The following is a 13,899-nucleotide window of genomic DNA, read 5'->3' on the forward strand; positions in this document are numbered from 1 at the left end:
GTCGAGTACGTTCGTGGCTATGGCCAGGCCGCGCGTTTCCTGCACGAGATCATCTTGATTGGTTTGGAGCTGCCGTGGGCTCTGCGATGCGGTGATTAAAACAGGATTTGGCCTTGTGTACGATAGAGGCCTAGGGTGGTTGATCTAGCCGATTGGCCTATGGCAGGGACCTGTGTTTCTCCGAGAGCCCGACTACGTCGCCGTGCACGTCCATTCTAGGAATGAGTCGCGGGCTTTTTTGGGGGAAGAGGAGGGACAAGGTGACATCCACGGGGAAAGCGGATTAATGGTCTATGGGGCGAGGCAGAATCCGGCCAAGACCTAATTCTATATCTTGACCGTAGATGGGACTATGTACAACCTTCCGTGTTGCGCGGGTCCTGAGCTGCGGTTATAAAAGCTTGTGAGCCCCCTCTATATTCCTCTGTTCCAAGCCCAGTCCCTTTGCCTATTGGTGTGTTGAGCCACCATGCCTATCGACCTTGATAATATCAGCTTCTATTCTCATCCGCCTACCAAGCACTCCTCCTCGTCTATTACTCCGGCTTCTTGTTGGACGACGTATCAGACTCCAATAGCACCTTATACCCTTCCATTTATCCCACCCTCTGTAGGAATCCAAAATCCCACGAGAGACACTGCGGCTCCAAATGCCGGCAGTAAATTTGATCTCGAAATAGGCAGAGTTATGCGAGAAAACGGCCTGGGCGTGCACAACGTGAACTATGATATGCATCTCGACTCGGGGGTCCAATCCGAGACCGAGAAACCTCGAAGCGAGCAACCATCGTTGACAAGTGGTAATTTGGACTTATCACCTGACTGTGCAAAGCAAGATTGACTGATATTGTCTACCAGATCATTCAGGCCGATCTTCGGCAAAGATGCTTGGTGACTTAGAAATCACTCCATTACCAGCGGAACCGCATTTACATCAACAGGGTAGGGTGCTGCGATCGTGATCTTGTGGTTCCCCTTCTATTTCTAACTCTATCAGAAGTACCCATCTCCTCACCCGTCTCCTCGACTCTGGCCCCAAGTGACTTACCCACATGGCGCCGAGACAGTGTCTTTTCGCTAGGAGGTTACCATGAGCCGCACCCGGCTCCTGCTTTATCACAAGTCGGCTCGACTTGTCTTCATATCTCGCCGCCGCCTTCGCTGGATATGCCAGCACAGCCCAGCATGGATAGCACGAATCAGGAGGAATCCAAGGTGGACGACACCGACTCAAGACCCGAAAACCGGCAAGATCGGATGGAGGTTTTAGAGAGTGGGATGAAGACACAAAGGTTCCAGGCCGAGGGATCCTCAAGCAGCGAGGCATGTCCGGACAAGGGTACCGCAGGTGGTTCCATCGAGAAAACGCAGACCCCTGCATCTCCCAGTCGACACCGCGAACTTGTCGAGTCAAAGAATCAGAAGCCCCTTCGGCTAGAACTCGCTCCCTTCGTCCACGACAAAATGCGGAGTTTGGGCGGTCGAAAAGATTACAAGCCATTAGCGTGGTTGTCCCTGCTAGTCGAAGCGACGACGTTGCTGGAGGCGCCAACGCGAGTCCTTCAGCCAGATCGCGACACTGCGATCGTGGAGGCGGCAACGGCCGTAACAAGAATCGCCGAAAACGGGCCGTAAGGGGAAGAAATTCATTACTCCCGGGTGAATCTTGTCTTCAGTCGCCAAAACGGTCACAGAAACGACCCAAGATATCCGCAAGAAACACACTGGCCTCGACCAAGGAGGTCGTCCCGGAAAGATGACGGCTATAGTCTATCCTCCAAATGTTGTTCAGCATCTATCCCAGGTGACACACAAGAGATCTATGGCCGTGGAATCCTCCGTATGCAAGCCCACGGTCCTCGGCAAGTTTATTTCATGACATTCCTTCCAGACGTTTCTCACCACCCACCCATGGCGTCTTCAGCCGAGTCTCCATTCCATGACGAATCCTCTGAGAATAAATCTTCGAAGCCAGGGGTACAAAAGGAGCATCGCAAGCGAATTTTATCCCCGGGGTGTGACGACGGAGAGGCATGGTCGAACAGGTCTTCGCCGAGCTTTTCGCCGAGCTTGGCGCCGAGCTCCCAATCCGGTCGCAGCAGTGCAAAACCAAAGACCAGCAGGCGTGTGCGGTGGTCGCCTGAAGAGAAAAAACTTCTACGAGAGCTCAAGCGAGATGGAAGTCGACCGTGGTCTGAAGTGACAAGATTATTTTTGGACAAATACCCCGGAAGAAAGCCTGGCGCAATCCAGGTCTACTGGAGTAATATTCTCAGCTCAAATCAGTAAGCGGTGGCGATCAAAGCCATGTACCTCTTAGGGGTCTCCGAGTTCCGAAGGGGTACCCCGCACGTCCCAGCTCCCATCCCGCGGCGCCATCCGATCATTTGTCTCCTTCAAATACTTCATCCAAACTTTGTGTACAGCCGTCCTACCCGCCAAGAAATTTCCGCTTTTAGAACATCGGGGGAGCGGAAGGAAAAACCGAAGCTCAATGATCATCTCACGAAGACGGAACGGGACTATTGCATCGTGTGAGCCTTGTCGCAAACGTAAGTTGAGGTGTGACCATGGACGGCCAATCTGTGAACGTAGCCGCCAGCGTGGTCAAGAATCGATCTGTATCTACCACCCAGCTCCTCTTAGCCAGAGACTAGGCTTGGCTACAGAAGACAGATCTTCTCGTGCTTTCCGAACGCCTGGGACCTCATCGTATTATGCCCGACCGCGGTGTCATTCAGTACCTGCCAGCAAACTATCGGTGTTTAAGGCAAATACCAAGTACCATCCTGCACGAAAAGTGAATGACTTCCTTCTCGAGGCGACTCGCGAACGTGTTACGGATTCGAACGCAACCCTGTTCAGTACTCAGGGTGAGTCTATTTATGGCGATCAGATTGCGCTCGTTGCGGAGATTCTCCAAGTGCTGCGTGACTTCAACACTATACGTAACTTGCTGGCCACGTACTATTCCACAAGCCAAGCATCAATCATACCAAGCCAATTGATTCTATCTGCACTGCCTTCGCTTTCGGAATCTGTCCTTTCTCTTTCCAACGGCGAAGGGGAAGGCAACGATCAGCTTTCTCGTCTCGCTGAAGAAGTCCTTATCTCGACTTCCTCCCAGATCAATGTTACAGCCCTAATGAGCCCGTCTGAGTTTATGCATCTATATACAGGGGAGAATCTACGCCTCGAATTCCTTGGTGTTGTTTTCTCAGTTGCTGCACGGTCGTGTCTGATCGGACTGGCACAGGAAGGGGAGCAACTGGATGCCTTCGCTCGAGATCTGTATTGCTGTAGCACCAATTGCCTTCGCCTCGCTCGGGAACTCACTCCATTGAATGACATGCTGGTCTGGTTGGGACAAGATCATTTGATGCTCACAGCGTGTATAGAGGGAGATTCGAGTAAGTAATATGCAATCTTGTGCCGGAACACTTTCTGAGCTTTCAAGCGCAGGCGAGGATACTTGGTGTTGCCTGGGAGACCTGTACGCAGATATTCTAGGGTTTGGGGTTAACCGTGACGCGTTCAACACTATCGACACCCCTCTCTTTCTCACCGAGTGTCGCAGGAAGGTTTTTGCCAAGGCATATCATACGGACAAATACTTAGCAACGCTATTTGATCGTCCACCCCGACTTTTGAAGCGCCATGCAGATAGCAAACTGCCGTTGGACTTGGCCGATTCCGAAATATTAGCAAGTCCTTCTGGAATTGCCAAGGCTCGAAGTAGCCTTAGTCCAGATGGATGGAATTAAGAAGGGAAGTTCTGCCCTTCTACATGGACTCGCGTCAGATATATCATTGCGGAGATAATTGAGGAGATACTTGACTATAAGTATCGTCCCTTGACAGGTCAAATTATTGCCAATCTAAAGTAGGAATTTGATCTTGCTCATCTCTTTGATGCGTGTGAACTGACAATAAGTCTAGGAGTATTCCCGATCGCAACCGAGTCATATGGGAGTCTCTGCCGCCCCATCTTCATTATGATGCACGATGCTGGACCTCAGGAACCCATCCTCAAATCTGTTTCATGCTGGCTATGATCTCTGTGGGGTTTCTACATTGTGTATTTCAGGCATTTCAGATCCTCGAGCAAAATGACGCACAGTCGAGACAAGGATTGCTCGAAATATCTTTGAAAATGATTACACGAATAGAAGAATTGGGCTCTTTTCGCAGAAAGGCGATATATCTTCACCGAAGATTCTCGTACATCGTACGTTGAATGTTCCACATTGCCCTCAAATCTAACGGTGAAGGTAACATTGATCATAGATTCTACGCTATGGCGTATCCCCTGCGATTGTCCTAACCAAAGCTGCACACGAGTTAGCCAGAGATGGATCTTTCGCGTCAGGTTTCCCAGCAGAGCTTACCCGATCCAGGCTTGTACAGGCTCTGTATGTTTTCGTCTCCCAGTTGGAGAGCATCAGTGGGCCCGGTGAGCCAAACCACGAAATTTGTGCTCAGACGTCCAAAGCAATCCACAGAACATTAGTTGAATTGCTCGATCCTCCACCAAGCTCTGTTGGTGTCACTCGTGCTAGTCCCACCGCTTTTACGACCTTAGATACGTTGAATCCGAGTATAATTCTTCCGGGTTTGTTTGATGCCGATATGTGGGACGGACTTGGTCATTTCGACTATACAAGTACTTGAACGGGAAGACATGTGAAGTGTACACTTCGGGTTACATAAGATCCTAAGTGTGACCGACTCTCGCAACAAATGGTATCCAGAGCACCGACCCCCTCGTTTCTCCGCCTTAGAGTGGCAAGCGTGTTGCTAGGGCAAAGTTCACACTATCTTCAGCCATGCCATCCTTGCGTTGCGGGCCTTCAAAGGTTTCTCCCAGTATAAGCCATCATTATCTGAACGCAAATTGGCTTTATTTGTTACACCATTCGTCATGTGGCGCAGGCGATAGATACGATAGATACGCAACCCTCAGTTTTCTCAGGGGTTGCTCCATCTGGCAAGGGGCTTTTTTTCAAGAAACCCTCCAAGAACAAATGCCCCGTCAGTATGCGATGTGCCGAGGGCGATTCCTGCTCCTAAGGTTTCGCTTAGCGCCCGGCGGGCTGCGGCTGTATGATATCATCCACAGTGGTACCGAGTAGCGTAATATGCTTTGAGATGATAGTGGTCAGCGTCCAGTTGTCATTGATTTGAGGGGATAAAATGGCTTACACGCCCTCAGGTTCTTGAGCCAGAGTCAGACAACAATCTGGTCTTGGGAATGCTTATCTTACCGTGGACTTCCCTGATCCAGAGGACGCTTCGTGGCCCTCTCTCGCTGTCTGTGTTCGTGGCCCAAAAGGGATCCTGCAGCGAAGAGGCAGCTGGTCCAGCTCTTTCTTCTCAAGAGACTGGGAACAAAGCAGCCAGTACTGGAAATTAGTGCATTGACCTTGGCAAATGACCCCAACCGCTTAGTTAGCCCACGCTGACTAAAAGCATTTGCGGCTAGCCAGGATAAGCTTCAGTTTTAGGCAGCAAAGCGATTTCAGTCAGCTGCCCGAAATGCGCGTCGCGCCTAAGGTACTAAACCAGGCGCTTGGATCTAATCTACATAAAGGATATACTTAGCGGTCTTTTCATGATCCCTTTCTTTGTCTCCTTAGCACTCACACTTTGGTAAGTGGGCTATGGTTTTCTGGGAGGGGTCATAATCTTGATCGCCCTTGTCCTTCCAGCCCGCATGGTCTACTTTTCATTATATTGTTCTCCGTCGACGCATTTGAAGCGCCTCACTCAAACTCTATGGAAGACTTTCGGAAGCTACTTGTCGAGGGTGGCCGACAGGAAATGCCACTTCCTGTGAAGAGATGGATAACTACTATGTCTTTCCGAAAGTGGATGTAACCTGTGGTCTGCCACACATCTTGTGGGAGACGTCTATGAATGGAAGCACAATCGACGCACAGCTCAGGACATCCAGTGAAATTTCCGGCTTCCTGAATCATTTTTCTTTCGCATCAATTCCGATACGGAGGTGGTGATTTACTTGATAAGAGTGGTGAGTGGACTCAAAACGGCCCATGTTCTTATATATCTAGATTGGCAGGCTAAGTCATTGGCTAGGTTTTGTCAGTGAAGCTCAGCGTAATGTGATCATGGTGCACGCCAGTAGCAGGACGTTTATACAACATTATCGCCCCCGTCGGCATACTGGCTTACAGGAGATCATGTGCGGCCTTAATCCGGATGAAGAGTTCTCCAAGGCTGTGACTCGGATGAGCCGCTGGATTGATCGGCGGCGGCCGCGATACCTGAGTGACGTCGATCGGGAATCAGTGGAGAAAGACCCTGAACTGCTCTCGGCCATACGCTGGCAACTCGAGTTAGAGACCCAGTGCGGTGGCCGCCCTCATGACCCAGCGCCGCGGGCGATGCTGAAGGACCAGAGACGTCAAGTCCAAAATTTGCGCCGCCGTTTGCAGCACAAACGGCGGAAGGAAATACGCCGTGATTTCAGTCGGCAACAGGCGGTGATTGACATTGAAAGACAGCTGACCGGCGGGGCTGTCAGCGATGAGCCTGCGCGCGAGGAAGGAGTTTGCAATGCCATCGGAGCAGATCCTTCTCGTGGAGACATTCTTTACTTGGCCCACCACCGATTCATTAGAGGATGAGTGGACGCGGCGCAACAAAGCTGTTGCTGCTGGAATACAATATTGCGGCTTTCAGGAGGGTGGTCCTCTTCGAGGGCGACGGAAGCGCTCTGCGCCGTCCGACCGTGAGGACGTTATTTCCCCTCCGCCAGCTCGAAAGATGAAGGCTGGTACGCCGACGACTACATCGGAGAGGAATGGACATACTTCTGACAGAAAGCTTATCCCGAATGCAGAGCAAACATTCGCATGCTTTCAATGTCCGAAGGCATACGCAGACTATAATGGAGTGAGAAGGCATTTTAGAGATTCACACTTGATGGACCGAAGATGCAATTTTTGCGATCTATCCGTCCTACACGAGATGCACCTGCGGAGGCATGCTTCTGAGGCTCATGGTCTTCGAACATGAGCATTTACTTGTATACCCGTCAAAGTCACGAGTCTTGGCACATTTTTTTTTGTTTGATATCTATTGAATATCCGCAATTATCCAACGGATATGAGGCCCATATCCAAATCCGCAGTTTGCGGATATGCATTGCGGATATCCTTGGACATTGCGGATCGTGACGCAGTCTAAGTATTACCAATTATCCCAGTGGGCGTTCAGGCCATGCTCAATCCAAGCCTGCAACCTCACCAGGCACTTTCTTCCTCTGTTTCAGGCTATCAGAGGCTTCTTTGGAGAGTACTGTTCGTCATTAGAAGAGCGGAGGTGTGACTGCCCCAAAGACGATGCATCACAATAAAGGCCGAGCTACTCCGAGATCTAGATCTGGGAATGACAACATTATGGCAGATCGTTAAAGGCCGAGCTGCTCCGAGATCTAGATCTGGGAATGGCAACATTACGGCAGATCATTAAAGGCCGAGCTACTCCGGAATCTAGACTGGGAATGACAACATCATGGCAGATTATTCTCAGTTCCTACGATGAGACCTCGATCGTTGGGCAACAGTCAACGATCGGAGATCGAGATTACCGACAGGCGACTTCGGGCACTAAGGCGGGTCCGGCTGTACTACGTGGCGAATTGTGGATACTAGTGTTCAACTAGTTCATGAGTTCACGTATGCAGGAGGAAGATCACCCAAGCCACGAGATTACATCGCCGAGTAAGAACCAGGGGTCGAGCATGTGTCTAGTATATATGGGCGTTACGGAGATATTCTCTTTTGTATTTTCTTGTTTGTAAAAGCAAGTATTAATTGTCTGTGTTACTCAAAACTATCACTAGAAGATTTCAAGATATGTGTTGGAGGGGGACCTGGAACCGCTAGGGACAGCTATATACATAGCGCGACCTCGGACGGCAGGAGAAAGGGACCCTTCCTATCACCCCTTGACAGAATCGTTCTCCAGCCGTCACCCTACGGGCCGTGTTGGCGATCCTGTTTCTGAGACGATGTGAGTCACCTGATTGTGGCTTCTAGAGCGATAATTGGATAGTAGTCTGTACCAGCATGATGGCTCGCCGACGGAAACCTGCGCCCTCGATCGGCATGTCGCCGGCACCTGCTTAGCTTGCCGCTTCCTACACGCTATTTGTGGGTCCTAGTAGGTTGAGGAGCTGAACACCGTGCCGGTAATTAGACTTGATGAAGATGAGAAATCGAACTCCCGAAGTTAATTACTGCCTACCGATCGTGTGAATCCGAGTTTTCGGTTAACCTGAAGATCATATTCTTACTTCGATAATTAGTCAATATACCCTACAGGTTGCCATTTTATGATACCTTTGTTATGTGCAGGCCTTAATAGCCTTAATAGCATCCATATAAACCTCATGATATGTGGGTGGATTAGACACCAATTATATATCATCTATGCTGCCTTTGTGAGAGCTGACCCGTGTCGATTCTGGTGGAGCTGACGTCCAGGATCAGGATCAGCTCGCTACAACCTTTTAGCTCTCATAGAGGGCCCACGTAACACTAGCAGTGGAGCTATTTGTTCGCATTGCCCATTCATGGCCAACAACGCATGGCTTATCTGGTATGCTTGCGTCACCAGTGCTGCAAGCAGCACTTACCAGGAATCTAGAACCTCGGTTAAATCTGGTATATTCTATGACCTACCGCTGCATGTAACATTTATGGTGGCTCGCAGCCTAGAACTTATCTGTACGTTGGCGTCACCAGTACTGCATGCGGTGTTTGCAATGGTTTACTATATTAGTTGCTACCTATGTATAGATAAATAGGGAACATTCTCGTTTCTACTTGCTTGAACAGAACAACCAGCTTCAAAATCACAAACCAAAGTCTAAACCCTATATATAACTTTATCAGACAGTAAGGCCGCATATTCCTTGCTCCTATTCCCTTATCTTTACTTATCTTTACTTGTTTTTACTAACGCATGGTATCTGCTGTGTTCTTAATAGATGGGTTCCTCGACCGGCTCTGGATTCTTCAAGGGAGATGGGAACGGCAACTTCTGGTCAACTTTTATCCTGCCTAGCAACGGCGTCTCCAAATCATTCAATGGCAAATTTTCGTCAGCTGTTCCAAAATTTATTTGCACCCTTGCTCAGGTTGAGTTTGATAAAGAATCGGCCCTGGAAGGCGACTACGCCTTTGGTGAAAATGCAACTATTGGTCCAACCACAATCAACCTGCCACTTGCAGAGGGCATAGGATCTGTTTCTATCACAGGCAAGCTCACCGTTCATTTACCCAAAGCCTACACTGCTACTGGGCCTGGACACTGGGACAGTTCATAATAGGACCTCCCCTTATTTTAAATTAAGATGGAGGCCTTGGTATAGGTTTTTGTCCTCTTGTGTCCCAAGGGGTTTTCCCTATACCCTACTGCGAATGCAAAGGCTTTCTTGATGCTCTTGAAATTAAATCTTGAAATTCGAAATATCAGATTATCTTTATAATCGTTTCTTATTCTTAATATTTTGTCACGGGCCAGGGCCCGGTGTCGATCACGTAGAGCACACGTGACCCTAGCATACTAATATTGAAAGATGGGTCTATTGAATTCTCTTTTCCTCGAGTTTATCGAACGCAGTTTGTGGCATAGTTCAGATTGAATCAAGTCTTGCTTTAGCCCTTCACACAAACTGTCTTATTAAAATACATATTGAATTTTATTAACTAACACCCATGATGTCGAGGTGGCGCTTTCTTCCAGCTTCTGTCAACGGGAAACTAATCACTGTTGGGACAAGGCAACAACGGCGTTTCAATTGCGATACTAAAACCAAAGGGAGAAGGAGAAGCTATAGCGACAGATCTGATCCTCAACTCCAACCACCCCTCCACCCTTTCTCGTCCAAGTTCGGACGGCAGTAGTTCGGACGGTACTCACCACCCAGGGCGGTAACTAGCGGCAGAATCACCCAACTTCGGGTATATGATAAAGTTATGCTGATCCAGGAATTTAGAATTAATTCAAACATGAAAGCAATCAATGTAGACAAGTTTTGGTCCCTAAGAGGTCAACGCTCAAGGTGGGGAGTATGGAAATGCTCTCCAAGCTGCGTCTTTGAGAGGCCATGATAAGATTGTGCAGCTCCTGCTAGAGAGGAGAGCTGAGGTCAACGCTCATCATAGGCGGTATGGAAATGCTCTCCAAGCTGCGTCTTTGAGAGGCCACGATAAGATTGTACAGCTCCTGCTAGAGAGGAGGGCTGAGGTCAACGCTCAAGGTGGAGATTATAGAAATGCCCTATACGCTGCGTCTTTGGAAGGACACGATAAGATTGTGCAGCTCCTGCTGGAGAGGGGAGCTGAGGTCAATACCCAAGGTGGGCGGTATGGAAATGCTCTCCAAGCTGCGTCTTTGAGAGGCCACAATAAGATTGTGCAGCTCCTGCTAGAGAGGGGAGCTGAGGTCAACGCTCATCATAGGCGGTATGGAAATGCTCTCCAAGCTGCATCTTTGAGAGGCTACGATAAGATTGTACAGCTCCTGCTAGAGAGAGGGGCTGAGGTCAACGCTCAAGGTGGAGACTATGGAAATGCCCTATACGCTGCGTCTTTTCAAGGACACGATAAGATTGTGCAGCTCCTGCTAGAGAGGGGAGCTGAGGTCAACGCTCAAGATAGGCGGTCTGGAAATGCCCTATACGCTGCGTCTTTGGAAGGACACGATAAGATTGTGCAGCTCCTGCTGGATAGGGGAGCTAGAGAGGGGGGGCTGAGGTCAACGCTCAAGGTGGGGACATCGGCTTGAGCGTGGAGTAGGATCTTGACTGTCTCAGCACTTTTGCTATATGCAGCAGCCTGTAGGGCATTGCCATATTTACCACCTTGGGCATTGACATTCGCTCCAGCCCCGAGAAGTATCTCTACAATCGCATTACGACCTTCCAATGCAGCAGCCTGTAAAGCATTGCCATATCTACCACCCTGGGTATTGACATTCGCTCCAGCCCTGAGAAGTATCGCTACGATCGCATTATGACCTTCGAATGCAGCTTTTTGTAGCGCGGCCCCACCCCGTGTCTCAATCCTAACGCCCTCATCTAGGAGCCAGTCCACAAATTCCAAATTTCCCCCCCCTGATCGCCTCCATTAAACAAGTCGCTCCGTAGTAGGTTTCTGCTTCTCGGTTTGCTCCTTTTTCCTGCAAAATTTTGCCGGCCCTCGTGTTTCCTACCCGTGCTGCGAAATGTAACGCCGTATGTCCCACTTCGTTTCTCCTTTCAATATCCTCGCCACCTGACAACACAGAAAGAATCAGGTCAAGCAGATTCGCAGCGGCAGCCATATGTAAAATCGTTGTGCCACTAGGTGGACAGGTTATGATATGAACATCAAGGCACTGGTAGATTTGAACCCAGAAACTGGTTATTTGATGCAGAATGGCTTTCTCATTTTCTAGCAAGGCACCTCGAGAGTCGGCGGCTTTTTCTGCATGAATAAACAGATTGATAGTCGCATATTCAAGAAACGCACGATCACGGACAAGCTCAATCCTTGATCTCTGGAATTCACTTGTTTGTTTGTCTGAGCAGATGGTCGCAAGATAAACCAGGCATGATCGATAGAGAGTCCCCTGGGACTGAGAGAGAATGTTTTTCATATCCTGAGTCCCGATTCCCCCCTTGATGCTAATGTATAGAAGGGACAGTCCTTTTGTGCGCAAGAAATCGTTGACCGACTGGTGTACTACCTGTACGGTCTCCTCGTCGTCGCCGCTTAAAACTACCTCAGCCAGTCCACCCGAAAGAGCCTTGACTCTTCGCTTCATGTGTTCATTGCTTTCGACGAAGCCGCGGAGCCTCTCCCATCCAGTTCGAGGCGGTTTTATTTGAGCATCCTTGGCCGCCAACGCATATCGTATTTCGACTATAGTTAGGGGTCGCTCGGCCAGGCACACCCATTGGAAGAATAAGAATGATTGGTCTCGATTCCTAGCCGTGATCACGTTGCTCAGAACATACGTGTAGACGTCTTCCAGGTCGGCTGGGACCTCGCACAACCAATCCCGCATGTCGCTGATTGACTCTCCTTCGCCAATTTGTTGCTGAATAAATGGCATTATAAGATGGGCCCATTGGAAGACACCCTTGGCATGTTGGGCCAGTTCTTCTACCAGGACGTCTCTCGTCCCTTGACTGGAAACTTCTCCGAAGTCTGTCTGAAGAAGCGTGTCCTTAATATACGTAGCAATGTCATCTTTATTGTGGTCTTCGACATGTATCGCTACTGTCTGGGGACATTCCGTAATAGGATAGTGTCGACATGAGATATAGACCTGAAGGGGTAGCTTCTTTTTATCAGCATAATCAACAAGACGATGGAAGTATGCCGCGAGCTGTTGAGCGGACTTAGCGCCAGCCTCATCTAACGCATCCACGAAAATGATCACATGCTGTTTCGTGGCTGATGCTAGGACCGCGCTTGCGAGTAACTCTTCTAGCACTGTCTGTGGCCATTCCCACCTGCGTTCACCGAAGCCAAACTGCCTACATCGTTGGTCATAGATCTCTCGCACATAAGGGCGTATGGTCGCTTCTTGAACAAAAATTTGGTTTAACAATGATCGAAGCATCCCTAGTGGTGTACGTTGCAGCTCCACGCCCCGAGCGGTGAAGAAAAAGTCGAGCCGAAGAACACCCCGGCCGCCGTCTTGTAATTCGCTGAGTCTGTCGCGCAGGAAGACCATCAAGGTTGATTTGCCCGCACCCGGCTTGCCCTTCACCCATAATAGACCACAGGGCTGATTCCTCCAGGACTGATATTCGTCCAGCTCCAAAATCCATTCGCAGGTATTAGTGTGACGTGCCTCGATATTGTCCCTCCGGTCTAGCATCTGTGGGAATGCTAGAGACCTGAGCAGCTCTGTGTTTAGGGTAAGTCAGTTTGTCTTTGACCAGTAGGGGATGGAGCAAACCGTTGTCTGTCTTCTCTGGGTTTTCCGGTCGGTCTGGGCCAAAAAGGGTGAGTCAACTTATTCCGGCTATACAAGAATTTTGACACACACCGGATGAAATGTTAATTGTCCCGATTGTCCCATGATTATTTCCAAGTTGAAGGCCCGTGTTGGCACGGCCGAATGATGTCGGGCCCATGCTGAACATTCAATACGCAAAATGAGGCTGCTACAAGTCGAGGGAAAGTTCCACCTCCTACAAGTCAAGAGTGTCTTTTTCCCCGCTCTCAGATGACCGTCGGGCGCTAAACCTTGCTAGGCTGTGGATTGCGAAAGTTGTAGGCCACTCAGGTTATAACTTCCTCACGTTACAGGTAATAGACGCCTTCCCCGCTAATACGATAATCCGGGAATTCACGCGGTGCCTCCCGAAAGCCAATGGAGCTGACAGAACTTCTTCGAAATTAATTTAGTGTATCTTGGCATTTAAGATTCGGGGAACTCTGAAAGAGTGTTAATTTGATGGTGACACCAATTTCCGGAAATGCTTTATTGCAAGCCGGTCAAGGGTCATTTACAGGAGAGGGGAGAAGAGGGGTGGAGTGGTATAGCAATTTCCTGTAATTTACGAAAGACATGGTTTGATCGATGGTTTTACTCCAATGTGGAGAAAGGAGTAGATAAGTCTGACCAATGAAAAAACGGAATGCTGTCAACTTATCAGATCATCGGCGATACACTATAAGAAAAGTAGGTCACCACAGCCGGGAGCCCTTTGGACAATCTCATGAGGTTCTGATTATCTTCAAAGATGCTTCGCTCTCTGCTGAATGCATTCTTGCATCGGGTTCCTGGAGCGTGTTCGCACTTGCAGCCGTGCGGTGAATCTGAATCCCGTGATTGATATCACGTACTACTTATCACGTACTACTCGGG

At 49.3% G+C, this 13,899-nt stretch overlaps 5 protein-coding genes across 5 annotated transcripts; 4 read left to right on the forward strand and 1 right to left on the reverse strand.

Annotated features, from left to right (window-relative positions):
• Positions 1-469: 469 nt before the first annotated feature.
• Positions 470-3,418, forward strand: N7468_004156 (uncharacterized protein; the record flags this gene model as incomplete). Its single annotated transcript, XM_058473453.1, has 4 exons — positions 470-800; positions 947-1,631; positions 1,740-2,199; positions 2,603-3,418. The coding sequence occupies 4 exons, from the start codon at positions 470-472 to the stop codon at positions 3,416-3,418; spliced, it is 2,292 nt and encodes a 763-aa protein (XP_058332456.1).
• A 2,782-nt stretch (positions 3,419-6,200) lies between these two features.
• On the forward strand, positions 6,201-6,647 carry N7468_004157 (Zinc finger C2H2; the record flags this gene model as incomplete). Its single annotated transcript, XM_058473454.1, has 1 exon — positions 6,201-6,647. The coding sequence occupies one exon, from the start codon at positions 6,201-6,203 to the stop codon at positions 6,645-6,647; it is 447 nt and encodes a 148-aa protein (XP_058332457.1).
• A 2,369-nt stretch (positions 6,648-9,016) lies between these two features.
• N7468_004158 (uncharacterized protein) lies at positions 9,017-9,355 on the forward strand (the record flags this gene model as incomplete). Its single annotated transcript, XM_058473455.1, has 1 exon — positions 9,017-9,355. One exon carries the CDS (start codon positions 9,017-9,019, stop codon positions 9,353-9,355), a length of 339 nt encoding a protein of 112 aa, XP_058332458.1.
• A 753-nt stretch (positions 9,356-10,108) lies between these two features.
• Positions 10,109-10,818, forward strand: N7468_004159 (ankyrin repeat domain-containing protein; the record flags this gene model as incomplete). Its single annotated transcript, XM_058473456.1, is given in 2 exon segments — positions 10,109-10,124; positions 10,136-10,818. 2 exon segments carry the CDS (start codon positions 10,109-10,111, stop codon positions 10,816-10,818), a joined length of 699 nt encoding a protein of 232 aa, XP_058332459.1.
• Positions 10,819-11,106: 288 nt separating this feature from the next.
• On the reverse strand, positions 11,107-13,171 carry N7468_004160 (ankyrin repeat domain-containing protein; the record flags this gene model as incomplete). The annotated part of the gene is made up of 3 exons (XM_058473457.1): positions 11,107-12,932; positions 12,985-13,017; positions 13,075-13,171. The coding sequence occupies 3 exons, from the start codon at positions 13,169-13,171 to the stop codon at positions 11,107-11,109; spliced, it is 1,956 nt and encodes a 651-aa protein (XP_058332460.1).
• Positions 13,172-13,899: the final 728 nt, after the last annotated feature.

This window comes from Penicillium chermesinum (genome assembly GCF_028974085.1).
Source record: "Penicillium chermesinum strain IBT 19713 chromosome Unknown utg000003l:1.0-5111272.0:1.0-5115320.0, whole genome shotgun sequence".
NCBI classification, from domain to species: Eukaryota; Fungi; Ascomycota; class Eurotiomycetes; order Eurotiales; family Aspergillaceae; genus Penicillium; species Penicillium chermesinum.